This window comes from Nelumbo lutea, chromosome 1, assembly GCF_056320005.1.
Source record: "Nelumbo lutea isolate HS-2025 chromosome 1, American lotus-T2T, whole genome shotgun sequence".
Taxonomy (NCBI): domain Eukaryota; kingdom Viridiplantae; phylum Streptophyta; class Magnoliopsida; order Proteales; family Nelumbonaceae; genus Nelumbo; species Nelumbo lutea.
Window position 1 is genome coordinate 21,505,861 of NC_142684.1, and position 27,457 is coordinate 21,533,317.

At 37.4% G+C, this 27,457-nt stretch overlaps 1 protein-coding gene across 2 annotated transcripts in view; it reads right to left on the bottom strand.

The window, feature by feature from the left end:
- Positions 1-27,457, bottom strand: part of SECA2 (Preprotein translocase SecA family protein) — a 37,074-nt gene that overhangs the window by 7,844 nt on the left and 1,773 nt on the right. Inside the window, exons 6-29 of one of the 2 annotated variants that reach the window (XM_088965186.1) lie at positions 27,195-27,286; positions 27,044-27,109; positions 17,976-18,040; positions 17,813-17,900; positions 17,625-17,690; positions 17,346-17,461; positions 17,066-17,156; positions 12,163-12,246; positions 11,926-12,018; positions 11,727-11,822; positions 11,548-11,633; positions 9,578-9,656; positions 9,086-9,199; positions 8,574-8,669; positions 8,431-8,494; positions 8,025-8,314; positions 4,721-4,776; positions 4,283-4,400; positions 4,103-4,183; positions 3,659-3,738; positions 2,045-2,099; positions 1,849-1,918; positions 1,540-1,717; positions 1,324-1,447 (exon numbers count right to left, since the gene is read on the bottom strand). In XM_088965186.1, coding sequence (XP_088821312.1) covers positions 1,324-1,447; positions 1,540-1,717; positions 1,849-1,918; positions 2,045-2,099; positions 3,659-3,738; positions 4,103-4,183; positions 4,283-4,400; positions 4,721-4,776; positions 8,025-8,314; positions 8,431-8,494; positions 8,574-8,669; positions 9,086-9,199; positions 9,578-9,656; positions 11,548-11,633; positions 11,727-11,822; positions 11,926-12,018; positions 12,163-12,246; positions 17,066-17,156; positions 17,346-17,461; positions 17,625-17,690; positions 17,813-17,900; positions 17,976-18,040; positions 27,044-27,109; positions 27,195-27,286 — 2,348 coding nt within the window. Of the gene's footprint in view, positions 1-1,323; positions 1,448-1,539; positions 1,730-1,848; positions 1,919-2,044; positions 2,100-3,658; positions 3,739-4,102; positions 4,184-4,282; positions 4,401-4,720; positions 4,777-8,024; positions 8,315-8,430; positions 8,495-8,573; positions 8,670-9,085; positions 9,200-9,577; positions 9,657-11,547; positions 11,634-11,726; positions 11,823-11,925; positions 12,019-12,162; positions 12,247-17,065; positions 17,157-17,345; positions 17,462-17,624; positions 17,691-17,812; positions 17,901-17,975; positions 18,041-27,043; positions 27,110-27,194; positions 27,287-27,457 lie in introns of both variants that reach the window. The other variant, XM_088965185.1, reaches the window with a different exon arrangement.

The window sequence follows — 27,457 nt, forward strand, 5'->3', positions numbered from 1 at the left end:
TGTGAAGCTTTAGTTACAATAGGGGGAGGTAAAATGTCTTAACTCCCCACCAACAAGATACAATGGAAGAAAGTTAAAAATTAGCCCAAAACAGAGACTCCCTATTCACCCCTTTCTTAGCCAGCCCATCTGCAAATGAATTAGCAGTCCTCTTCACCCAGCTGTATTGTATCTCAATGTCCCTACACAGCCAATTAAATTTTTTCATTTCATTGTTATAGCTCCACAAACCACTGCCTTCTTCCTTTAGCCAACTAATCACTCATGGTGACAGCAGCCCTGGGAACACCAGAATAGGGCTGCCGCAGTTTTCTATTCCCTCTAACTCAGATCACAGCAGTCCTCGAAACACCAGAATAGGCTGCCGCAGCCTTCTATCACCTGTAACTCAGATCGCAGCCCAGAAAAAGAAGAAGAAAAGAAAAAGGAGTAATCACAGCACCAGAAACTTGAAATCGCAGTCCTGTTTTCTCTTGTTTATGGCTCTGATACCAAGTTTTAATGGTTCAGTTGATTACAGTCCAGAGAAAGAGAAGAAGAAGAAGAAGAAGAAGAAGAAGAAGAAGAAGAAGAAGAAGAAGAAGAGAGGGAGAAGGAAAGAGAACTGCCAAGCAAGGGAAAACAGAAAATCTCTCCCATCCCAGCCAACCTCATATATATATATATATATATTGCAATGTCTATTATGCCCCTACTTAAGTATAGGACATGACAATTCAATATATGATGAAAAGACAGAAATACCCCTACTTATCCAACTCTAACAATACACTATATGCTAAATGTAGGGAAAATTGCAGAAACTACTTTCTAGACTAGCATCCCAAATCCCAATCATTACCTTGTAGTCCTTATTTGCTTTATTCACCAATCTAGTTTTCTGGGTTTTCTAAATATTTTCAATTATTCACCACCCAAATCAATCTGATTTGACTTGAAAACTTGTTAATATTTTCTGTGTTTCTTTGTTTAGAAAACATCTACAAGTATTCATGCAACTACTGATGTCAGTCTCATTATTGCAATCAATAGATACAATGTGTCAAGCATGTCTAGGTATCTGGTGTCCCAGAATATAAATGACATAAATTGACACAAGTTGCAAGAACTGCATAATTGCAATTCAACATAAGTGTGGAAAAAGCAGGGAAAAATATGATGCCTTTCTCTGAAGGAATGATCTCAAATAACTATATATTCTTCATCAGCAAAAAAAGTAAGCCTTAGATGTTCATATTATATATATATATATATTGATCAAGAAAGGAATTTACGAAGCTTCAACTCTTGAGCAAGAGTAGTCAACAAAGAAAAGAAACTAACCTCAATTTCTTTAATGTAGGCATCATCATAACCAGATTCTTGTACAACATCCAAATAAGAAGCAATCAAAAAGTCTCCAAGGTATTTGCGGAGAAGATTAGTAATTCCTTTGTATCTGCCATTCCTGAACTTAACAGATCATAGGGTTCCCCATGGGGCATGTAAAGATAAAGAAACATTTCCAAAAATTAAAATAGAATAGCATGATTTACTCACTTCATTGAATCATCAGTGAATATGGCAAGCCAACGTTTTAAAGAAGAACTTTTCCTGCGGATTCCCCTAAAGGCATTCGGAGGCATTGGCATATTTGGGAGGGAAAAGCTATCAATCTCTATAGAGCTTAATTCATGTTGCTTTTCAAGTGAATCTAGTAAAGCTTCCTTAGTCAAGCCTGCAAATGAGTCTAGAGAAGTTCGATTTTATGAGGATACATGTATAGGAATCTTTGCCTGTCTCATCATCATTTATAATTTGGCTAGCTAATAGAAAGTACTAAAATCACATCCCATAAGATGAACTCACCATTCAATATCTTCCCTGCAAGTCCAATAAACTCGTGCAAGAGCTTACCCAAATTCCAGCTGCTTGGATGCTGGGAAAAAAAGAGAATACAAGAAGAATTTGTGACAAAGAAAAAGAGCATCAACAAACAGTACTCTTAGGGATCAGCTTGGACCCTTCAAAGAAAAACAGTATTCTCAGGGAAAGTTTCAAATACCTTCAGTGTATCAACATTTCCAAAGACAATCTCATCCACAACTGCTTGCATGTATCTACAAGTTTTTTTTTTCTTTAGTGCATCTCAAAAAGGGCAAAGAAAATAGAAAAATAAAAGGAAAGAAAAGTAAATCTACATATTAATATTTTTATAGACTAAACTAAGTAACATTTTTCTACAGAATTTTCCTTTTGAAAATTCTGGTATATATTCCCTCTTTGTTTGAGAGAAAAACAAGCAAATAAATAAACTAACTTTTTATACATAACAAGTAAATAAGTATCATAAATAGTCATATTTCATCAATAAGGCTACAAATGGCCTTAAATTGTGGTTATATGCATTATAATGGTGTGAGGAACCATAATCAACCAAGTTTCATGAACAAGGTTGTAAATGGTTTTCCCCCACACATAGGTTAATATGTTGTGAAGAACCATAATCAGCCAAGTTTCATGAACAAGGCTGTAGATGGTTCTCTCCCTCACATATGATTAAACATGGTTTAAAATTTTTCAAAGGCACTGAAGGTAATATAACAAAGGTCATTTTTTGTGGTAAATCACAATCTGCATTTTTTCTGGTTGGGAGAAAAGCATATTAGTCGCTTTACAGAATATGATGGTTCAGCATTGTGTTTTGGAGATTTCCAATATTACCATTCAAGTAGAGGAAGATGAAATTTCAAAAGTCCTCTCTTTATGCAGGAAAATTATCTGTCTATGGTGCCTTGCATAATCGGGGATTGGTTGTAGGGTCATCTCAGTTAAATGATAACAAAGGCAATCGTAGCCAAGACAAAAAGAGGCACCCCAGCAAAGGTAATCATCACCAGATATCAATTTCTACATTTTCAATTTCAGTAGATTGAAATGGCTATTCTGATCAAATGTTGTGGTATCAATTTCCTCAAATATGTTTCTAATCAAATGTAGTTTCTCTTCATGACATTAGGCATATTTGTTAAGAGTTTGAAATGGCTATTCTGATCAAATCATATGTAGTATGGTACCAATTTCCTCAAATATGTTTCAAATCAAGTGATTTTTTCTTTTTGTTATTTAAAAAGTCTTAGAAGGAAGAATGTTATATAATTAGCCAATGGACACATGCATCTGTTGTTAAAAGGAAGAAAGTGGAGAACTTAAAAGGCAGCAGTACCCCATAGGCCTATACAAGTCAACTATGGCAAGAGAATCAAGAAAACATTATTTCTAAATCTCCACATTAAGCATACTCTTTAGACATTGGGTAGCTTCAAATATTTGAAAAGGAATATAGTATTTTAAAACATAAACAGAAATCAGCAAGAAATTCTACATATCATTTGAAAGTCATAAATCGTCATCTAATCCTTGTCCTAACTATAGTGGATCAGCCCAGGAATCCTGTTTTTCCATTCCATTCTGTTCACTGCCATATTCATCATTAAATTATAAGCACTTAAGTCATTTCTTATTACTTCAAACCATGCCCTTTTTAGTCTGCCCCTAGCTCTTCTAGCCCTATTGACTTGTAATATATCATTTGAAAGTCTAATGCAAACTTGAAATTAGCACAGTAATAGATGATAGTAGTAGAAAGGATGGGAGTGCTGAGAACCAAGGAACTCACTGGAAAATGTGGTGAGAACAGCTTTCAGAATCACCTGTCAAAATCAGTTGCCTAAGGTCATAGACATGCTTCCTTTGAACCTAGTAAAAGGAAATCAAGAATCTTCAGTCAAGCAACATGATATGAGTAAGTTGAAATGCCAAACTTCAGAATTTAAGATTTTGGCATAATTTTTGTTCTCAAAATTGGAAAAAAAAATTAACATAGTGGCTAACTGCAAAATTGTGGTGATTCCAGTGAAAAATATATTAGAGTAATTTCAGTGTAAAAGTATCAATGTACCATTGATGTTTACCATCAAATGTAAGGATTTTAAATGTATCTGTCATACCTTGACAAAGTAGACAGAACAAAACACACCCTATGGGAAATAGCTTAATATTCAAAGTCTCAACATCCAACAGAAGCAATCCAGTGAATGTGGTGTAATTTTCAAATATGTACCTCTAATACTTCATCAAACTCAACCAGGCTTTTTCTTATGCCGAAGAAGTACTTTTCCGCATTTATTTGCAAAGCCAACAGCTACAGTATTTAAGTGGTTTAGATTGTCAACAAGCTTATCTCTTCAACCAAAGATGTGAAGAATAAAAAAGTTGCCACATGCATAGGTTTGAAGAGCACCTGTTTTACAATGGCATTGCCTTCAATTGGTATATCCTCATCATTTGTAATTTTCGATATGAGTCTCACAGCCCACTCAGTGTCAAAATTGAACTTTTGAAACATCTCATCCTGTAAGCTGTTCCATAAATAGATAATCTTCAAACTAGCTTAGAGATTCCATTTTGGACTTGAACTAAAAATTAGCAACCATGTAAAATATTTGGACCAGAAATTAACAGACACGTAGAGGAGCAATTATACCCTTGTAAATTTTAATTTTTAGGACTAGAAGTTATTTAATCACCTAAATTTCTTTTAAATGGAAAGTTACATCATTATGTAGGATAAATATAGGAAACCAAGGACAATAATGTTTTAGAAGAAATTCCAATTGTTTGTAAATCTACTAGACATATTAAATTCAAATTCTTAAACAAATCATGAGAAAACCAGCACCTGACCATGAACCTTGTTGATCCTGGATCACCTTGTCTACCTGCTCTCCCACGAAGCTGCATATAAACAATAAAATAAAGTTTGTTATTAGAACATTTAAAACATAATATGCAGTAAGAAATAAAAACAAAAAAAAAAAAAGATCAACTGACCTAGGAGAAAGAGTAAAGCTTCTATATATGTAGGCACAATTTTTCATTAACATACATAATAGGAAGAAGAAAGAACAAATGAATTAAAAAACTATAGAACAGAAAATTATGATTTATTTGTTGAATATAATCCTAAAACATGATGGTAATCATTTTATTGAAAAAGGGAGCATTATTAAAAGAGAACTGGTACTCAAATATAAGGAAAAAAACTATAACTGGGAAAAGAAATACACAAAAAAGCTAGCTTTAGCAAAATTGCATCACAGTGATTGTTTCAATTCACAGCATATGCACCAGAGCTGCTATATGCTGGACAGTTTGGAAAGAACGGAATCAAAGGGTATTCCAAGATAAGGAAAGAAGTTTAAATGCAATTCTGGAGGTTGTTACAGTTAGAGTGATGCAATGGGTGAAATGACTGAAAATGTTTGAGGATATTCCAACAGGGCTGCCGCTGAATAACTGGGAGAAAGTGGCAAAATCAGCTTCATGAAAAGATGTCTGTAATCCATTGTGGTCTCCACCAGCTGAAGGGTTTATAAAGCTAAGTTTTGATGGAAGCAGTGAAGGTAATCCCAGGCCTTCAGGTATTGGATATGTATTCAGGAATGAGGAAGGACAAGTTTTGACTTTATTTTCTGAGTCAGTTGGTGTAGGTGACTCTCTCAGGGCTGAGATGTTGGCTGTTTTGGAAGGATTAAAAAGAGCAAAAGAATTAAATTTTCACAACCTAATCATTGAAGGTGACTCCAAGATAGTTATTGGCTGGCTGGAAAAGGATGAGAATGGCCTATGGGAATATGCAAATGAAAAAAAGAACTTCAAATGGCTACCAAGGGGTATGGTAGCAAGACTTCAATGGGTCAAAAGGAGCGCTAACTCCTTTGCTGATGCCTTAGCTAAGCAGGGGGTGGGAAGGGCTCAATCCTTGTGGGCTTGCTTGTAAATATTTATGGTTTTGTTTCTGTTGTTCTTGGAGAGGGTTTAGAGAGCTTACCCCTCTCCTTGGAGGCTGTAATTGTCGCTTCTTGATCTATTAATAAATTTTCTGTTATTGATCAAAAGAACAGGTTAACCAGGGTCACATTTTCAAGCTATTATAAGATTGAACATACTCTATGAGGAAAGAGATAATGTCCACAGAAGTATTAGGAGTTTTTTTTTTTTTTTGAAAAAGGGTAAAGTATAATTGTATTAAGTATCAGCAAGTGTATACATGGTCCTTTGTACAAAGTGTTCCTGTACAAATAAACATGGACCCCCCTAAAAAATTCAATTACAGGAAAGAGGATGAGATAACTTCCCCATTAAAACAATTAAAGAGTGGAAACCCAACTTATCATTTCTATAGCAGAGTTGATTGCTACCTATCCAGATTCCATCTCTGCTCAAAAATTCTAGAATTTCTTTCTAACCAAATGGTCCAAAAAACTGCTACAGGAACATCTTCCCAGCAGAACCATCCTCTTTTAGTCATTCATGGCAATATAGTGCCTTAATTGAAACAGGACAGCACCAATTGAGGGGGAAAGCCTTACAAAAATGGTATCAGGTGTTAGATAGTGTATGCCCTTAGCTCCAATCAGATTAATGTACAGATACATTTATTGTAATATGAATAAAAGTACATTATTGTTTCATGTTAATATTGGTATGTTTGTGTATTTACCCCTTAAACTGGACACTTATGAGACTCGTGTTAATTTAGAATGTTCTCAGCCGTTGGATAGACTTGGGGAGTTTATCCTGCCAAGGCTAACACTGATGTGCTACCAAAGAAGTTGAGGCAGCTTATCTCAGCTGCTAGAGTTAGACCCAAAGTACATACAGTGTATGTTTGGATGAAACACTGAACCTAGACCATTTTCCAGTTATGCCTTGGACCTTGGAGATTGATGGGCAAAACTGGAAAGTTACACATAACCCTAGACTTGATTATGGTATTACACTAGGTATTCGATTGGACTATCTTTGATATGCCAATCAATGAGATCCATTAAGGGTCAAAACCTGAGTATGTTAGGGCAGTCTAAGAATTCACTTGAATGGATGATCATAGTGATAGGATCGGCCCCTTTGTCGGACAAAGTGGATAATAGGGTTTACACTCTCTCTAATGGAAACCTAAACTATCGGCAATGAATTTCAACTGTGTTTGAAATCTGTTTGCAAAATGTTTTAATTCTTAGGATCCATCCGAGCAGAGAGCATGACATTGTACCCTGCAGTCAGGGGAGAGATCCTTCCCTGTCGGTTTGTTTGGTTTCAAATCTGGTCAGGTTCAGTGCAAGATCGATCCAGAAAATTCAGTTATCAAATTCACTGAAAAATCGGTTCCCGTAAGGGTTAGAAAAATTTTGAAATTTCACCCAGCCATCTAGCATCGTCCGACCATCCATATGATGGATTCTAAACCCTTTAACACCAGGTTCTAGTTGAGAAGGTGCAAAATATGAAAAGATGAGATGCTGTTTCAATCTCTTGCACATAGGACAGAGAAGGTCAAGTATGTTCATACCCTTCCTGGCTACCATATAATCAAATATCTCTCCCACACCACCAACCAAGCAAAGAATTTGACCTTAGAAATTGCTACAGTACCCTAAATGGCCTTATGACTTATGAGGCAAGGAGCATCCCATTTCTCCTAACAATCCCCAATAGAAAGATCTAATTGTAAAGATGCTAGACTTGGTCCATCTCCATCTTCGGGAATCTTGGTGTAGCAGATTAATTTGCTGACTTAGAATTAAGGCTAACAGAGTTGTCACTTGCTATATCTCCAAATCATTGAAGTTTCTTTCAAATGAGGGGTAAAAGAGATCCCATGTATGATTCATCAAAAAAAAAAAAAACGAAAAAAAAAGACTTTCTGTAGGAGAAGATTTTTTTCCACTTTCAAAGGTCCTCCAGTTTTTCCCTTCCAAACGATATTGATACTTCCTCAATAGCAATTCTTCAAGAGCCTTGTGGCTTGCGCATTGAAGTTCAAACAGAAAAAGATATTGATAGTTACTAATTATCAAGTATGCCCCCATCTGAAGTTCAAACAGCAAATTTCTAAGCACAAATAAAAGAACAAAAGTAAGCTTTACAGAACAGTTGATCCAAAATCACCATCAGTTGTCAGTTATATTCTTATGACTGACCTGGTTATCTATTCTCCGTGACTCATGCAAAGATGTCCCAATAACGTGAAGCCCCCCTAACCTTTTAACTTCAGAACCTTCGTTGTAACAGTGTGTTTCACAATCCTTCAACACCAACAGATAAGCATATGCTATGGTAGGACCAAGAGGATACATATCAGACTGTTCAGCCAAAAGATTTTCTAGATCTTGCATACTCATTGATTGACTCATCTCCATGGACTCTGATATCATAGTCTTTGCCTCCTCATATGTCCAGCCCTTTCCTTCACTTTTGGATACGTACTTCGCTGAATAATTTATATTTGAGAAAAAGAAAAGGAATTGATTAATCCACATAAGAGTTTGTTAAAAATAAATTGTATCTAAAAAGACTCTAGATAAAAGTCAAGCCTAATTTACAAACCCAAAAGAGCTGTCTTAGCTAGCAAAGCTAATGATGATGGTCCAGTCTTAATTTTTGATAAACTCTGCATCACAAAAAATAAATAAATAAACCAAAATTGAAAAGTATTCATAAATCAGTTGTTGACAACATCTTGTAATCACCTTCTGTGAAATTGGATCACCATCAATTTCAACATTTGGAGCCTCTTGTGTCAGAAATGACAGTAAACTATCCTCTATTACTTCCTTCGCAAGCATCTTCAATTATCAGATCCAGAGAGATAAAGATGTTACTTACTTTTTTTTCATCAATAACAGAAAATTTTTATGAAAAATATGAATTAAGTACAATAATGATGAATTCACAATAACAGAAATTATCAGATCCATAGAGATGTTACTTTTAAGAAGCAAATAGTGATGAACTCACAATATTAGCTTGAGAAAGAGTCCCCTAAAAAGATCTAAGAAAAAAGAGGAAATTTTCATTTTAACAGATGAATCTTCTTATGCCGCATCATCTAGGTCATGATCATCCATCACTCCTATGAGTTAACAAGCAACTGTATGCGACTTGCAGTGAAAAAATGTGACTGTAGGTGACAGAAACCACCAACTAATCTAAAATGTCAGCTTAGGGCTCAAATGAGCACATATTGAGAAAGTGAACTTACTTTTGGGTTTCCACCCAGGATTATGTCAGTGCCCCTGCCTGCCATATTAGTGGAAATGGTAATGGCATATTTTCGACCAGCTTGGGCAACAATTTCAGCCTCTCTTGCAGCATACTATCATGAAAAGGAAACAGAAAAGATGTATAGGTAAAAGAAAATTACATGAAGAATAAAACAAATGTAACCAAACCACTTTCTATTCAATTAGAGAAGTAGACATCAAATGACAAGTTTGTAATACATTTTGTGATAAAATAAAAAAGAAATTTGAAATCTGTTATAGAAACAAAGATTGAAGAAAAAGATAATGAAGAGAATAAGATTGTGGAGAAACTGTCTTGGAGGTCATGTGCCTCCCATTTCTCTATCTATATGATATGGTGAAAATTACAAGTATACAAAGTAACATAGAACGTAAACCAAATGGAATATGAACAGCACCAATATAATAAAATAAGCATCTCAACAGTAATGAATTGAATTGCTATAAACCTTTGGCCGTGCATTAAGGACATTATGAGGAATTTTCCGTTCCTTCAGCAAATCAGACAAATACTCAGAATTCTCCACACTGCATCCAAATGTGGTGACCATACTCAGTAATAATGAAACAAAAGATGCTATGTGCACACTAAGCAAATATCTTCCACAAGAAAAGACAAGTATAAGATGACAATAGCATGACCTGAACTTAATGAGGTTCAAAGCTTAAGCCCTCATAAGAATAACATATAGTGGTTGAATGAAACACCCCAAAAAGAAAAATGTAAATCTCCTCCATATGAACAAGGAAATGGAAAATGACCTTATAAATTCCCAGAACTAATAAGTCACCCTTGGAGGAATGAAATATAATACTTGAAATGAATAAACCAGAGAAAGATAAAGAATATAAAAGTAAAAGTAAATCTAAGGAAAAGAAAAAAAATGGACCCAATAAAAATAAACCAATAAACCAATGTTCATCCCAGCTATTTGGGGTCATGGGAGGGGTGGACTGGGTATGGACCTAACCCTTGACTCTTTTTGTTGAATCTTTCAAATGAATTCAATTCTAAAAGAAAACTAAGAACTATTGGGAAAATGTTATTCTGAAGACAAAATAAAAAGCCATTAAAAATAAAGAAGAGATTACAAGAAAGGTGATAAGCAACCACCCGATAGATGAGAGAAACTTCCAAACTCCACCCAAAAAACTACCCTAGACACCACATGTAAGGTACAAAAGACCCTCTGACCAAATTTAATCCATACTCCTATCTCAACCCTTTACAAATAAGCAAAAAACAAACAGAATCCAGCTGAAACCCAACAAATCCACAAGCCCAAAACCCAAAAAGAAATAACTGGGCACCCAAAAAAACTCCACCCCAACAACCGACCTAGACAGAAACACAGAATTACTTATTATAGCTTTACAAACTTTAGCAAGGTCTCCTTTACTTGTTTTAATTGATCTCTTGGACTTCTACACCACTTTGTTTGCAGCCACCCCAAACAAACCCCCTTTCAATCTAGCAAAAAACTTTGAAACCTGAATTTCATGATGGTTCTTTTGGCTGCTGAAGTGCCTAACAGCATTAGGGGCGATCTCAGCTTCCTTCAAACTCCCATTGCAATCCTTTCCTCTCTGTCTCCAAGCCGTAACACCCTTCTTGTCCCCATCAACTCCAAAAGGAGCCACATTTTCTCGGATCTCAAAATTGTTTAAATTAACACCATCAACTGCTAAATTAGATTTCTCTTCCCTGACTATCTTCCTTCAAACTCCCATTGCAATCCTTTCCTCTCTGTCTCCAAGCCATAACACCCTTCTTGTCCCCCCTCGACATTGTCCCCATCAACTCCAAAAGGAGCCACATTTTCTCAGATCTCAAAATTGTTCAAATTAACACCATCAACTGCTAAATTAGATTTCTCTTCCCCGCCTAAGAACAAACCCAAGGTTTTACTAACCTCCACCTCCATATTTACAACTTTTTCAATGTCAATCAGATTCTCAAGTGAATGAGTTTCATCAATGCACACTTCATCCTCACTATCTACCTCCAGCTCTGACTCAGCCTCCTCATCTTCAACCCATTTCTTGCAACCGTCTGCCCCTTACCCCACATCCCTTTATAACTACAACCCAAATTCACATAAAACTTTCCTAACCTGTCTAAATCCTACTTCAACTTCAGGGCCAGGAGACTGGAGACAAATTTTAACCAAAAAATGGAAAAGACTCACTTGACCTCTGGGGCAACCTATCTGAATAAACAAACCAAAATTAAACAAAAAAGAAAATCCTACACCACCCCTAGAGAAAAGTTTGGAATTTTAAAAGAAAAGGATGAGATGCATGTTTTATTAAAGCATCGTTAGTTTCATAAAGCATAAATTCACTGCAGACCACCCCAAACAAAACCTAGCTTTCAATGCAAGTTCATCACATTGACAAATAACTCTTGAAGATTTACCTTGTGGTCCCAACTAAAACAGGACGACCCTGTCGAAACATGTATTCAACTTCCTCTCGAACATTTTCCCATTTGCCACGAGCAGTCTAAGGCAATATACATTTTACTGCATGTTAAATTCACAGAAAAAACAACCAACTGGTAGAGAGAAAATTATTAATATGAAATTGCATTCCTACCGCAAAAGCTTGAATAGGTAAATCTTTCCTAATATTTGGTAGATTTGTGGGAACTTCAATAACTGGCATCTGGAACATTTTCAAAAATTCTTTCTCCTGCATCAAAAAACATTTGAATGTTGGAAGAAAAGAATAATACATGAGAATATTTAAGAGATAAATGAAGAAATATCATATCAAAAATCACATAACTCCATACTTCTGTCTTTGCAGTTCCAGTCATTCCTGAAAGCTTTGGATATAGTTTAAATAATGACTGATATGTTATTTGTGCCACAACAACTGAATCAGCCTAACGAATGCACAAAAGCCACTGGTGTTAGTTGGATTAGTTAAACTAGGGTTTTATTCTACAAATGAGAAAGAAAGACCAGAAGCCCATATTCTACAAATACAGAAGAGAGCTTATAACACCAAAATCAACTTTTAGACATACCTGAATCTTCAGACCCTCTTTAGCCTCTACTGCCTGGTGGATACCCTCAGACCATCTCCTTTTTTCTTCAACTCTCCCTGTCAGCTACAGAGGTTTTTCTCCTTAGAAATTAAGAAATTTCCATTTGCCTATTCTACATAAGATTATTAGATATGAAAAAATGATGAAAAATACTGAAAATACCCATTTTTCATAGTGATGAATTTATGCAAATCCCTAATGAAATCGTGCAAGTAGAACTTCTGCATCAATAAAATCTTGAGTCGGTTCTTTCTTGTGACTAGAAGATAAAATCTTTAAAAGATCTTTTAGAGTATAAGAACAATGGCATTTTATCCTTGTCAAACATCACACAGTAATTATTTGAAATTTTAATATAGGAAGAATGCAATTTCAGTCAAACAAAAAAATATCTATTAAGCTATGATGCCAAAGATGGATACAGACACAGATACAGAAAATGGTGATATGACTCTCCATTTCCTAAAATTTTGGACATGGATATGGGTTTTCTATCCCATGTAATATGCTTATATCATGTATTTATATCTAGTTTGAAGCTAAATATCATTTCTCAAGACTATGTCTTTCCAAACTTAATTAAATTTCTAATATGTGCAAATATTTGTATAGTATAATTAACATTTTTTTTGAAGAATAAGAAAAAAATAAAATAGAATACAATAGGAAGGTGATAAGACATCAACCAAAGAGGAAACAAACCCTAAGAACCCAACAAGGATCTCAAAAGTCCCATACTAAAACCCATAAAACCAAAACTGGCGAAACATAAAGCTTTTCTCAAAACAATCTCAAGCACAAGCCAAGAAAACAAACCAAGAAATCCCCATAAGAGCAAAACATCCAAACCCACCCCTAAACAGAAACTTAAACCCTCCTTGCTCCACGACCAAAGCCTCAATCTTCCACTGCAAACTCATCCTCTCGGCTTGAAACACCTTCCTCCCAATGCTTGTTGCCTTCCCAATGAGTTTCTTTGTTCATCTTCTCTTCCCTTTTCCTTCTTTCAAACTCCTCAAAGGCCCTTCTAGCAAACTCCTCACCCCAGAAAAATAAACCCAAGCTCTTCCCAATTGTGACCTCTCTACTTACCAAGTTTTGAAGAGTCCCACACCCTGTCTTGTTATCAACGCCATTGTTGTTTTGCATTGTCTTGCTCTTACCAGAATTAGAGTCATCAGCACTCACTTTGTCCTTTTGTTGCTCCTTTCCTAAATGAGAGGACACAGGCTGGCATTGCCTCATTGTCCCCCTGCTTTTAGAGCGAGATGACCTACTGCCTATTAATCTTTTCCTCATATAAACCCATTTGTAGTTTTTCATGGGGTCTGCCCCTGCCAGACCAAGTTTTAGCCTGGAGAATATTTTCATCACATGCACTGCATTAAGATTTTTCGAACTACAAGATCTCTTGTTGATCACACCGCTTATCTGGTTCTCTTCCTTTTTCATCAAGCTTGCTCCTGAGGCCCAGATCTTCTTTTTTCTTTGATCAATCCTAAGGCCCAGATCATCACCCAATCTACCTGCTTTCACCTCCTCGGATTTAAAACCATCCTCATCTGAAACTTCGGACACAGGATAGTCGCAAAAAACCTCGGCACCTCTGCCACCTAGGGTACAGCTATCAGGCTCTTTATTTGCTAAATTAGTCGGGATCCTCGCATAATTCGTGCCTATTTCACCAATGAGACTCTTATTGACGCTCTTGTCATACTTGGCGATCACCCAGATCCACATTTCTCCCTTACTTTTTCGACTCAATTCGGAGCACTTCTCACTACCGACCCACTTCTCTTAAACTTTGGTTTGTGAATATCTAAGGCCTTTCTCTTGTAACCTCTAATCTTCCTCTGACTTTTCTTCCATCCCCTTACTATTTCACCACTACAATCCTCATCTTCATCTGGAACTGCATTTGGACGAGACGCAAGCTCCAGACTGATCCCTTAACATACCACTTTACATATTTTATGTGTTAATGCTATAGAATGCAGTACCTGGTATTCTATCCAATACTTGTCAAATACAACACCAAAACACTAGGCATACATAGGTATCCGAGTATCAGCCATTAAGAATATCCAAATAAAAATAATAAATGCCATCAGATATGAAAATCCAAGAAGTATTGACTCAATGATCCAAAATATATGTAGGATGACAAGACACTCTCTTATGTTCTCTTTTCTTCTATTCCTCTAACCCTTTGATGCATGTGGCAGTATTGAAAATTCTTAAGAACCATTCAAAGAACATGGCTTCTCCGCTATATATTGAATCATGTTGAGAATATACAACATGTTGTCAGGGTATTTTGGGGTTTTTTTCCTTTCTTTTGAATTTAGGTGCCCAAGTAAGGGAAATTTTGTATTTTTCCTCTCGAATATCAGTAACGAGACACAACATTCGTAACTCTTCTCTTCTCTTCTCCTTTCTTGGTTCTTTCAACAACTTGGTACCAAACCAACATTTGGATTCAGGGTGAGACTTCTGCTGGTGTTCGCTACCCTAGAGGCAGCCTATTGACATCGGACTGTCATTAGATGACATTAGCAGTCCATACAAGTGGCGGCAGCCATCCTTGAATCTGACATTGTTCAAATGGCCCTGATTTTAGAGATTTTTTATATAGGTTTACAGCCATGTGAAACCTCTATGATTTGTTATATTTTTCCAAAGGGAAATTTATAGAAAATTCAAATTTTATATTGAAGCTGTCTTAGCACCTTTAATGGAGTGTTTCTCCTCCAAACCAACTTCATTTGGCTTGTCTTATAGCCTAGGAAGATAGGAAGTGGTCCCATATGTTTTTCAACCCTAGAAATTTTTGGTGGATTTTTCTTCTCCCTATATTTTTCCACCAGATTGTTTTGGGGTTGTTGTTGCTTCTCAGTCGTATTTTAGCTTCTCCCTTGGCCTTGTTGTATGCCGGTTGTGCATAAAAACTCTTTGTGACTCTCAAAACTTTGCCCTGTTAAGGAATGGAGGCTTCTAAGGATGTTCACTTTGGTCCCAAGAGTGTTTCCAAGAAACGTATATATTTCCAATGGCATGATAACCACTATGAAGCTTGATGGAACCACCTCCCTGGAATGATCCCCAGTCTACTAATCTTGCCAATGGAGGAATAGGTAAGTTGGATTTTATCACTAGAAAGGAAACCGAGCTTAAACCAAAAGACCCGAAGTAACGAAGTTTGCTAAATGGGAGCAAGACATCTGATGGTAATGTCATGGCCGGTTTGTTCTATGCAGTCACATATAGCTCATAACTGCATGTTCTTATTCACTACCAAGGGCATTGGGTATAGGGTCACAGCCACCTATCCTCAAGCTAGAAACACTACTAGGATTTATTAGCTTTGTACGGAGGCCTATATTTTGCATCAGGGGGGAGAGGACTGTAGTAATGTACTTCTCCTTATAGTCTCTATGGAAAGAAATGGATCATTTGAAAGCTTTAGAGTGGAAAGATCCAGAAGATGGGGAGCAATACTAATAGGCAGTGTATGCCTTTAGCTTCAATTAGTTTGATGTACATAAACATCTACCAGTAAATAAATGAAGTACATTATTGTTTTATGTTCAAATCGATGTGTTTTTGTGAATTACTCCTTAAACTAGACACTTGAGACTCTTGTTGATTTAGAATGTTATCAGCCATTGGATAAACTTAAGGGGGGGGGGGGGGGGGGGGGGGGGGGGTGTATCCTAATAAGGTTGACACCAGTGTGTTGCCGAATTGGTGGATCAGCTTGTCTCAGCTACTAGGGTTAGACCCCAAGCACAGATAGTGGGTGTTTGAAAGAAACACTGAACCCGGACTTAGCTATGGTAATGCACTAGGTTTTGGCCTAAAGTGTCTTTGATATGCCAACCAGTGAGATCCATCAGGGGTCAAATATCTGGGTATGTTGGGGCAGTTTAGGAAATTACTTGAGTATGTGATCATAGTGATAGGATCAACCCCTTTGTCAGAAAAAGTCAATATCAGGGTTTATACTCTCTCTAATAGAAACGTAAAACTACCAGTAGTGAATTTCAATTGTATTTGAAATCTAGTTTGCAAAATGTATTTATATGTTATATTACTATTTTATGAAAAAAGTTTGCAAAAGGTTTTAATATCAAGATCCATTCGAGTAGAGATTGTAACACTGCATTTTGCAGTTGGGGAAGAGGCCATTCCCTATGAGTAGTGTTTTGATTATGGGCTGAGAGGTTAGGTGTAAGAGACCATTACAGGGTTGATTACCTTATGGGTTTCATCTTACATATGTCCATTGTCCTTGGGCCTTCATAAGGTAGTTAAATCCAATGGTCATTTATGTGTAAATGTTGGGCCCAAGCTGATTGGGTCAAGAGTTCACTGCCCCTAAGTAGTGAATTCGGCCTAACCTCTTCCAAATGTGGGGCTGAACCCTTATGGACTTGTGTGAGACCTTTGTGGATCCCACACTATACAATGTCCAGGCCTAAAGTGTCCATACAATACCCTGAGACGTGAACCATTAAAGAAAGTGGGCCTAAGGCCTAATATGATTAGCTAAGTATGTTTCCTTTCTTTTGTATTTGGATGCCCAAGGGAAATTTTGTATTTTTACTCTCAAATATAAATGCAATATTTCTGGTGTAAACAGTACGACACACCATTCGTAACTCTTCTCTTCTTCTCCTCTTTTCTCTTTCCTTCTCCTTTTCTTTTCTTCTTTCTTGCTTCTCATTCAACAACTACTCATGCCTATTTAGAACACTATTGTACTTAAATAAAATGTGAAAGGATATAGATGTAAAGGCCAATTGAAAAAGGAATGTTTGACTAAAAATGTAACAATATGAAAGTCACCACCTTAACAAATTATACCAGGAGTAGGAATTACCTCGTTGATTATGAGTGCCTTCCCATTTCTAACAATATATTGGACATCCCGCCGATAGAACTCCTTGGCCTTCAAGGCGTTCATCACAAATCTGCAACATTTAAAAGCTAACCACTTGAAAGGAAATAATATGCTACTAGAGTTATCCATTAGCCAATGAACATGTCAACTCCCTCGGAATACTTCTGATTACCATCCACATATCCAGTTGAGTTCAACACCTTGAAGATTACTATTTGACATTGTTAGAGTAGAAGTAAAAAGGAGTATCTAATTTTACCTTGCCCATGGATCGTTTTCATCCCATAGGTCATTCGTTTCAAGTGCCATCTCAGCAAGGGCAATCCCTTCCTCAGTTAACTCCACAGAGTTATCCTTAAGTTCCACATTATAATGCTGTAATATCAATGTAACTTGAAATATTAATAAAATTCCTAAAGAGTAAATTAGGTTCATGTAGCAGTAATAATGTTATAGCATATAAGTTGTATGTATACCATGTGACCAGAAAATAAAGATCAACTATTAAATGAATGGAAAAGGAATATGCTTCACTTACAAGGCCTTGTATAAGCAGATCAGCCACTTTAGCTGCAACTGGATATCGTGCAGCATCTTTACTAGCCTGAAAACAAAGAAAAAAATGAAAGAAAGAAGGATGCCTCTAAATAGCTACTTCAACTAATATCAGCTATTATTAGAACCACAAGTCACTAAGTGTAGCCTCCAAAATGTGAAGAAAACTACCTCTCCGCTTATTAACAAGGGATTCCTTCCTTCGTCAATAAGGACTGAATCAACTTCATCAACTATTGCAAAATGAAATGGCTTTGGCCTGTTTAGGACATACACTTTTAGTAGTTCAAGAAATCAAGAAAATAAGAACTTCACGTGATGCTTGTGAACGTACCATCTCATAACAAGTTGTCCATTGTTTCCAGCAAGATTGTCACGGAGGTAGTCAAAACCAAGTTCCTACAAGACATTACTAAGAATCCATAAACAGCTAAAGAGCTTATATTGTACTGTTTATTAATCAGATGCAGCCAAAAAAAAATAGGTCATTCATGTAAATATAACTGCAGATATCTACAGAGGATTTTCACCAGTAACAAAAATTTAAAATGGAAAATAGGAAATCTAACCAATCAAGTTTCAACAGAAGAAGCGAAGGATAATAAAGCTCAAGAGCGAATTGATCATAGCCACTTAAGAGGATCAATCTAAAAGCCCAAACAACAAACCAAGTAAAACATATGTCATCTTGACAGTAAATCCAATTGAAGATTAAAGAAGAAGAAGAGAAGAGAAGAAAAGAGAAGAGGAGGAAGAAGAGAAGGAGAAAGAAGGATTAGAGGCAACGAAACAGTGCTGGTGGCGCCAGCTTCATTATAATATATAGGGCAAAAAAAAGAAGGGAAATGACCCTTGTGCCCCTACTATAAGTAAAGTACAATAATCAGAAAAAATAAAAAACGCTTTAATCAACCAAACAGACCCTAACAAAATAAAATCAATTTTTTCAACACTCCCCCTCAAGTTGGAGCATAGATGTTAATCATGCCCAACTTGTCACACAAATCATTATGCCGCACATGATGAAGACCTTTGGTGAAGATGTCTGTAAGTTGTTCTTTTGAGCTGACATATGAGGTGCCACTTCTCCATTCACAAGTTTCTCACTAATAAAATGATTGTCCACTTCAATGTGTTTCGTCCTATCATGGAGGACTGGATTAGCTACAATGTTGTAGCAGCCTTATTGTCACAATAGAGTGACATAGGGTTGTTAACTGCAAAACCAGTTCACCTAACAGATTTCCTATCCACATGATTTCAGCAACTCCATGAGACATAGCTCTGTATTCTGCTTCAGCACTAGATCTAGCCACCACACTTTGCTTCTTACTTCTCCATGTGACTAGGTTTCCCCTTACAAAGGTACCCACTAGTAGACTTTTGGTCATCAACTGCCCCTGCCCAATCAGCATCAATATATACTTCCATCTTTAAATGTCTATGTTTCTGGAACAGCAAACCAACTACAGGGAACTTCTTAAGGTATCTGAGGATCCTCTCTGCAACTTCAAGGTGAATTGTCCTAGGATTGTGCATGAACTGACTAAAGACACCCACTGCATAAGTAATATCGGGCCTGGTCATAGACAAATACAAGAGTCTCCCTACAAGTCTCTGAAACTTCTTCACATCTTTCAAGAACTCTCCCTGACTGTCTCCCAGTTGATGGTTAGATTCAATTGGTGAGTCAATTGGTCTTGCCCCTAGTTTGCCTGTATCTTCTAATAGATCTAGTACATATTTTCGTTGGGAAATAAAGATGCCCTTGTGAGAACGAGCAATTTCAATTCCAAGGAAATAATGTAAGGGGCCTAGATCTTTCACCTCAAATTGAGTGGCTAAGAACTTTTTTAGTCTTTGTATTTCAGCTTCCCAATCTCCTGTGATCACTATGTCATCCACATACACAATTAGAGCTGCAATTTTCCCTTCACCTTTCTTCACAAATAGAGCGTGGTTTGACTGGCATTGTTTGAACCCCATCTGTTGAATTGCTAAGTGGAACTTACTAAACCAGGCCCGAGGAGATTGTTTCAGCCCATATAAAGATTTTTTTAACCTGCACACTTTTTGTTCACTACCTTTGGCACAAAAACCTGATGGTTGGGTCATGTACACTTCCTCTTCTAAGTCACCATTCAAAAAAGCATTTTTTATGTCCAATTGGTGAAGTTCCCAGTCAAGATTTGCTGCCAATGAAAGGAGAATCCTGATAGAGTTCATCTTGGCTACTAGAGCAAAAGTCTCTACATAGTCCACTCCATATACTTGTGTAAAACCTTTTGCCACCAGTCTGACCCTATACCTTTCAACAGTTCCATCAGCCTTGTGTTTCACTGTGAACACCCACTTGCAACCCACTAGTTCCTTCCCTTCAGGAAGATCCACCAACTCCTAAGTGTCATTTTTGTGTAATGCATCTATCTCTTCCTTCATTGCATCTGTCCATTCAAGTTTGGATAAAGCTTCTGCAACATTCTTAGGAACGGGGATACTGTCAACAGAGGAGAGGAATGCACGATATGAAGATGAAATATGGTCATAGGACACAGTGAGAGATAGGATGATTAGCGGTACAAGATCTAACACCCTTTCTCTTAGCAATAGGAACATCAAGATCATTAATGACAGGGGAATCAATAGGAGCAAGTGTAGCTGATGGGAAGGATCAACCTCCGGTGATGTTGGTTGCATAGTGTCAGGTTCCATGGCTCTTGAACTCTGCTCGCTTTTATGGTGGCGAAGAAAGACACAGAATGGAGGAGGGTCAGGTAGAGGAGGTAATTGAGTCTGAGCCTGTTTCTCCTCAACCCTACTCTCCCCCTGAGGAGAAACCAAGAAGAAAGGTTGATTCTCAAAGAAGGATACATCGATTGGGACATGGTACTTGCGAGAGGTTGGATCATAACAACGATGCCCCTTTTGAGATAAAGGGTAACCAAGGAAAACATAAGGAATAACACGAGGATCAAGTTTACCCCGAGTAGGTGACAAGTTAGGAACAAAGCAATGACACCCAAAAACGTGCATTGGAATGGGGGACAACGGAGTTGTAGGAAACAAAAGTTGATGTGGGGCCTTATACTCTAGTAACCGAGATGGTATACGGTTAATGATGTATGTAGCACACAGAATAGCATCCATCCAAAAACGTTTCGGAACATTCGTATGGATTAACAAGCCACGAGCTACTTCGAGAAGATGACGGTTTTTCTTCTAGCCTCAGTAGGTAGAGCAACAGGGACCCAATCATCAGAATAAACAATATGAAACAGAAATTCAGATCTTTTATTTCTCAAAGAAAAATAGCTTCTACAATGTTTACTCAATTGACATGTCTAACACTGCAACTGGCTCACTGACAAAGACTCAAACAACTTTGGATACATAACTTTTAATGACTCAAAAGAAAGATGACCAAGACAACTGTGCCATAAATAGGCTAGACTTTCACTAGACGAACTCAAGGACTCTGTAGCCACAAGACCAGCTTTATTCTCCAACATGTAGAGATCATCCACCATGCTTCCTCTACCAATCGTCTTCCCCGAGGCCAAATCCTGAAACACACATGAAGACGAAAAAAAAAAAAGTAACTGAACAATTCAAGGAGTGAGTAACACTACTAATAGAAAGCAAATTTATAGGTAACTTTGGAACATGTAGTGCATTAGAAAGGGTAAGGCCAAGTGGGAAAGATATGGTTCCTTGGCCGGCTATGGTGGAGAAAGAACCATCTGCTAGTCTCCCAAAGAGAAAATTGTATGCCTGGAATAAATTTGACTTACCGGTCATGTGGTTTGAGGCTCCAGAGTCAATCACCCAAGGGGAATTAAAGGTATGAGATGACACATGGAAAGCAATGGTAGTGTTACCTGATGCGAATGTGAAAGAGGTAGAAAGAGTAGGATCGGAATCCATCTGGCGAAGAGTCCTACCATAAAACTCCAAATGGCCACGGAAGGAGTTGATGATCTCTTCTTTAGGGTCAGAACTGAGATGTCTTTTCTGAGTTACCATGGGACCAGTCTCTTGAGATGCCATATTAGCTGAGTTATATTTTTTCTGATTTTGCTAACTTGGTTTCTTGCCCTGATCAGTTGTTGACTTCTTACCCAAATCATGTGCCCATTTAGGTTTTCCATGGAAATCCCAACATGTATCTCTGGTGTGTCTTGTCTTCTGGCAGTGAGTGCAACAAAGTTTACTCTTATCATCTGTTCTTTTCTAAGAGTCACCCTTCTTAAAACCACCTCCGACATTAGTATCTGAACTTCCCCGAACAGCTAGGGCGACTGGCTCCCCCTCTGTACAATTCATCACATTTCTTCTACTCTCTTCTGACTGAACTAAGGCATAAACCTCCTGAACTGATGGTAAGTCTTTACTTCCCAAGATCTACACCTGATAGACTCATATGAAGGATTCAGCCTCAAGAGGAAGGCAACTACCGGTTGCTGAGATACAAGTGATTTGTATGCCTTTGCATCTTCATCACACTTCCAATTTACATTCAGATAGTGATCAAGCTCTTTCCATATCGATATTAGATCTGAATAGTACACCGAGAGACTCCTTTCCCCCTGCTTGCAAGTGGACGATTCAACTTGCAGTTGGTATATCTTGGCATAGTGTCTTTGCTCTGAATAGGTGGACTTTGCTTGTTTCCATATTTCACAAACAGTTTCAGCCCACATAAATGCCTTTCTCACCTATGGAAGCATGGAAACCAAGAGCCATGACATCACCATACTATTTTCTTGGTTCCATCTATCATATTCAGCACCTTTGCTCTTCGGTTCCTTCACCTTCCCATTGATGTATCATATTTTTCCCATAGCAGTGATGTAGAGTTTTATTCCCCTAGACCATTTAAGGTAATTCAGACCATCAAAGGGAATAACAGTCATAGGGAAACTCATATCCATTCTCCCACTTACTCCATATTGACTTCTAGAAATCCTTGAAGTAGCAGAATTCTCAGATGACATGACCAACACAGAATTTTTTATCTAAAACCTCAACTTAGGACCCCTCCTTATATCAGAACAAAAAGCTCCACACACAACAAGTGATCAGTCCACACACACACTTCAGTTTTGGACTTAATCTCTACACAAGACCAGCACCAATTTCCAGGAAAAAACAATATGATAAATCTGATTTTCAGATCTGTACGAAATAATAGTCCCAGCCTACTAGTTTTCCAGAAGGTCTACAAGCATTAATCACTAAGAGGGATCCTTACACACATGACATCAAGCCAACAAGCAGAGAAAATAGGTCACACGTAACCTACAGCCACCTTTCACAGGTATAGGATCACACGATCCAAAGAAAATAGAGGTATAAACCTCACAAGGGTTTGCCGACGGTTAGTGGTTGAGAACCATTCGTTTTCCTCTTGGCACACAACCAAGGGAAGAAAAAAAGGAAAGAAATAGGGTTGTACCAGTTGCAGATCTGATTCGATCAACCCAAATTTACTCCTCTGTTCCACCCAGATTCAGCAGCTTGGAGAAGACACTTGATCTGATTCGATCAACCCAGATTTACTCCTTTGTTCCGCCCAGATTCAGCAGCTTGGAGAAGGCACTTGATCACCCAGATTCAATAGCCACACTCTGATACCATCTTGATAGTAAATCCGATTGAAGATTAAAGAAGAAGAAGAAAAAAAGAGAAAAAAAGAGAAGCGGAGGAAGAAGAGGAGAAAGAAAGGAGAAGGAAGGATTAGAGGCAATGGAACAGTGCTGGCGGTGCCAGCTTCATTATAATATATAGGCAAAAAAAAAAAGAAGGGAAATGACCCTTGTGCCCCTATTATAAGTAAAGTACAATAATCAGAAAAATAAAAACGCTTTAATCATCCAAAAAGACCCTAACAAAATAAAATCAATTTTTTCAACATGTCACAGAGAAGTACAAGACACCACCAGTAGAGAAGATATGTAGTCTTTTTTTTTTTTGCCCAAAAATTTATCCCCAATGGAGAGGTGGTCACTGCAAATTTTATTAAAAATCCAAATATGAACAACCTTTGGGAGGGGTGATCTGTTAGATAGTGTATGCCCTTAGCTCCAATCAAATTGTGTATAGATACATTTATTGTAAATGAATAAAAGTACATTAATGTTTCATGTTGATATTAGTATGTTTGTGTGTTTACCCCTTAAACCGAACACTTATGAGACTCGTGTTAGTTTAGAATGTTCTCAGCCGGATAGACTTGGGGAGTTTATCCTACCAAGGCTAACACTGATGTGCTACCAAAGAAGTTGGGGCAGCTTATCTCAGCTGCTAGGGTTCGACCTGAAGCACATGGATTATGGTACTGCACTAAGTGTTGGATTGGGTTGTCTTTGATATGCTAATCAGTGAGATCCATCAAGGGTCAAAACCTAGGTTTGTTGGAGCAGTCTGAGAAATTATCTGAGTGGATGATCATAGTGATAGGATCGGCCCCTTTGTCGAATAAAGTGAATGATAGGGCTTACACTCTCTTTGATGGAAACCAAAACTGCCAACAGTGGATTTCAACTGTGCTTGAGATTTGGTTTTGCAAAATATATTTATATGATATATATATATAGATAGATGTATTATGTTTTATGAAAAATGTCTGCAAAAGGTTTTAATTCCCAAGATCCATCCGAGTAGAGAGTGTGGCACTGCACCTTATAGCCAAGGGAGAGGTCTTTCCCTATTGGGCAGTGTTTGATCATTATGGGCCGAGAGATTAAGTGTAAGAGACTATTACAAGGCTGATTACCTGATGGGCTTTATCTTACTTAAGTCTATTATCCTTGGGTCTTCATAGGATGGCTGGATTCAATGATCATTTAAGTGTAAATGTTGGATCCATATTGAGTCCATAGTGATGTGCTCAAGGGTTCACTACGTTTAGCAGTGAATTCGGCTAAGCCTTTTCATAGAGGCTGGGGCCGAACCCACGTGAACTTATGTGAGGTCATTGTGGGGTCTCATGCCATACAAATTAGGCTTAAGTTGGCCATGCAACATCTTAGGGCGTGAGACTTTGAAGGAAATGGGCCTAAGGCCCATAATTAATAAGATTAAGTGAGTTGTCACATGACAACCTGGTCAAATCTGGGTTTGGAAATGGGTATAGAGCACCCATCCTCTTATGAGGATAAAGCTTATCTCTTAATAAAGTCTAGATCCAAATTAAATTTGGATAATCACCTAATTTGATTAAGAAAGTGCTCCATAAGGAGATAAAAGAAGAAGAGGGCAAACCAGACTAAAAGGCCACTCTCTCTTGTTCTCTCTTCTTCTCTTTTGTCTTCCAAGAAACCCTATCACAACCTAGGCTTTCAAGGACTAATAGAGATCAGTTTTCTTCTGATTTTTGCAAGAAAAATTCAGAGGAAATTCAAGCTCACCTTCCCTAGTTCAATCCAAGAATTTGGGTTGCAGTTTTGCTAAAAACTGTGTTGCTGAATCAGCTTCACCTATACACTACGCCATCTTTAGTGGAGGCTGGTTTTAAGACTGATTTGGGTGTGAACTTCCACCATGAGATCTACGTCTGTGGTATCCGTATCAGGTACATATCTCCCTCTTTGTTTGATTTCAAATCTGGTCCGATTCAGTGCAAGACCGATACGGAAAAATACAGTTGTTCAAAACATAGGGAATTCGATCCCTAGAAGGATTAGGAAATTTTTGAAATTTTGCCCAGCCATCTAGCATGGTTCAGCCATCCATATTCCCAAATGATATGGATCCTAACCCTTCCAATATGATCAATATTCCCAAATGCAAGACACAAAAGAACAAGAGATTAGTAAATGAGGAAAGGTCTCACAACTAGCCATACAAAAGATACAAACATGAGAGAGGCATTTATTTGGCCTTTTTTTTTCTATAGCATGTCACAAGTGTTAATCTTTCCAAGGAACATTTCCCAACAAAGACTTTGCACCTTAGGAGGGATTGGTTTACACCAAATTTCTTTGACCGAGAAGTTCTCTCTCACAAGTTTTGAGCAAATAAGAAGGTTAAAAAAAAAGGAAGCACAAGAGAAGAGGCCATCAAGGGAGGGAGACCAAACTCTACTGTCCAAAGAATTTTGATCCAAGAAAACCGTTTCCAAATTTGAAAGTAAGAGAATTAAGGAATCACATCCATTGTCCCTCAAACCCCCTCTGAAACCAGTCTCAATTTAAACCAAGTTCTAAGGGCAAACCAAACCTAGAAACAGGTTCAGCCTTATAGTTTGATAATGAGTAAAGTACAATGGATTTCAATTTAAGGGGTAATTCCCCCAGACAAAGGTCTTCCTAGAATAAGACTATGTTCCCATAACCCACATCAAAACAAACAAAATTAAGGGAAAGGGAAGGGGTAATTCCCCCAGCTAGAGAGGTCTTACACCAATCTCTTTGACATGAAGGGCTACAATAGGGAAAGGGAAGGACACATGATTTTGAAAAAAGAGGCACAAGAGAAGGAGCCAGAAGGATGAGGAGTCCAAATACAACCATCCAACTTTGAAGGATCCAAGAACATCTCTTCAAGAAAGGCTGAATCTTCTGTGGAACCTTCTAGATTGGACTTCTTAGAGGCAGAACAGATCCAAATCTGCCATTCCTTTTATTAGCATAAGCTTCTGTTTTTTTTATTACCCAATCACTATTTTTCTATGCCACCACTGCGCATGAAAAGAAGCACCAGCACAATCTCCTTTGCTATCACAAATAGGAAGAGAAGCCTACAACCATAAATTTCACAATTTATGGTTGTGCATTAGATATTCTGCACGAGCTAGGCATGCTCCATTTATAGTGGCACCTACTAATTTTCCTTAATCTTTAAGCTCCAAAGTTTACTCCAAGTGGAAAGGTCACCATCTAATGAGATTATGATCTAGAGGAAACCTAAACCCCCATCAATATGATATCCAGGCCTAAATCTTCCATAATATTTAGAACTAAATGCAACACTGAGAGGGAATCCTTGTAAACAGTAAACTTGGTATGAGTCCTTGTAAACATCAATGTGCTCTTATAAATTAATCAGGGAGCTGCCCTACAGAATGGGTTAATCATGGAGCTGCCCTACAGAATGGCACCTAGACACGAGTGATTTGGTAAAGTGAATCCTATCACTTTAAGTGAAAGAAGACTTTGTCTTGATATGCATATTTAAAGTATAGATAACATTTAAATGAAATAAACATTTAAAGTGTTTAACCAACACTTCTGAGGCCCAACTTTCATATTTGTGTTATTGTCTTGATGGACACCTGCTGTCCCTATCTATACTCCAGCAGTTTGGGCTGCAGCAAATTTTGTCCTCTTAGTTGTGTTATGTCATATTATTGATACAATATTTCTCCATTAACAATAAAGAAAGAAAAAGAAAAATTCTTACAGAGTTATTAGTATATGTTATATCACAGTTGTAGTTGGATCTCCTTTCTTCAGATTTCATTCCCCTCTGTCACAGAAAATAAGAGGATAACAATGCCGAAACATCAAGAAAAATATGAACTGTAAATTAGCAATTCATTAACAGAGAGTACCTGAATAAGGCCCACTGACAGACCTAAAAAGCGATGAACCCGACCCATCCACTCAGCATCACGTTGAGCTAAGTAATCATTAACAGTTACCACTGTCAAAACAATAAGAATGCAGAAAATGTAAACCAACAATACTATGGTTTTTCATGAAAGTACATTGAGCTTGTTAATCCATGTCCCAATATCTCACATTTCATAGATTCATTCCATGCCTTAATAAAGAGTATGTCTCCAAAACTATGTTAAGCATGATAAAAACAAAT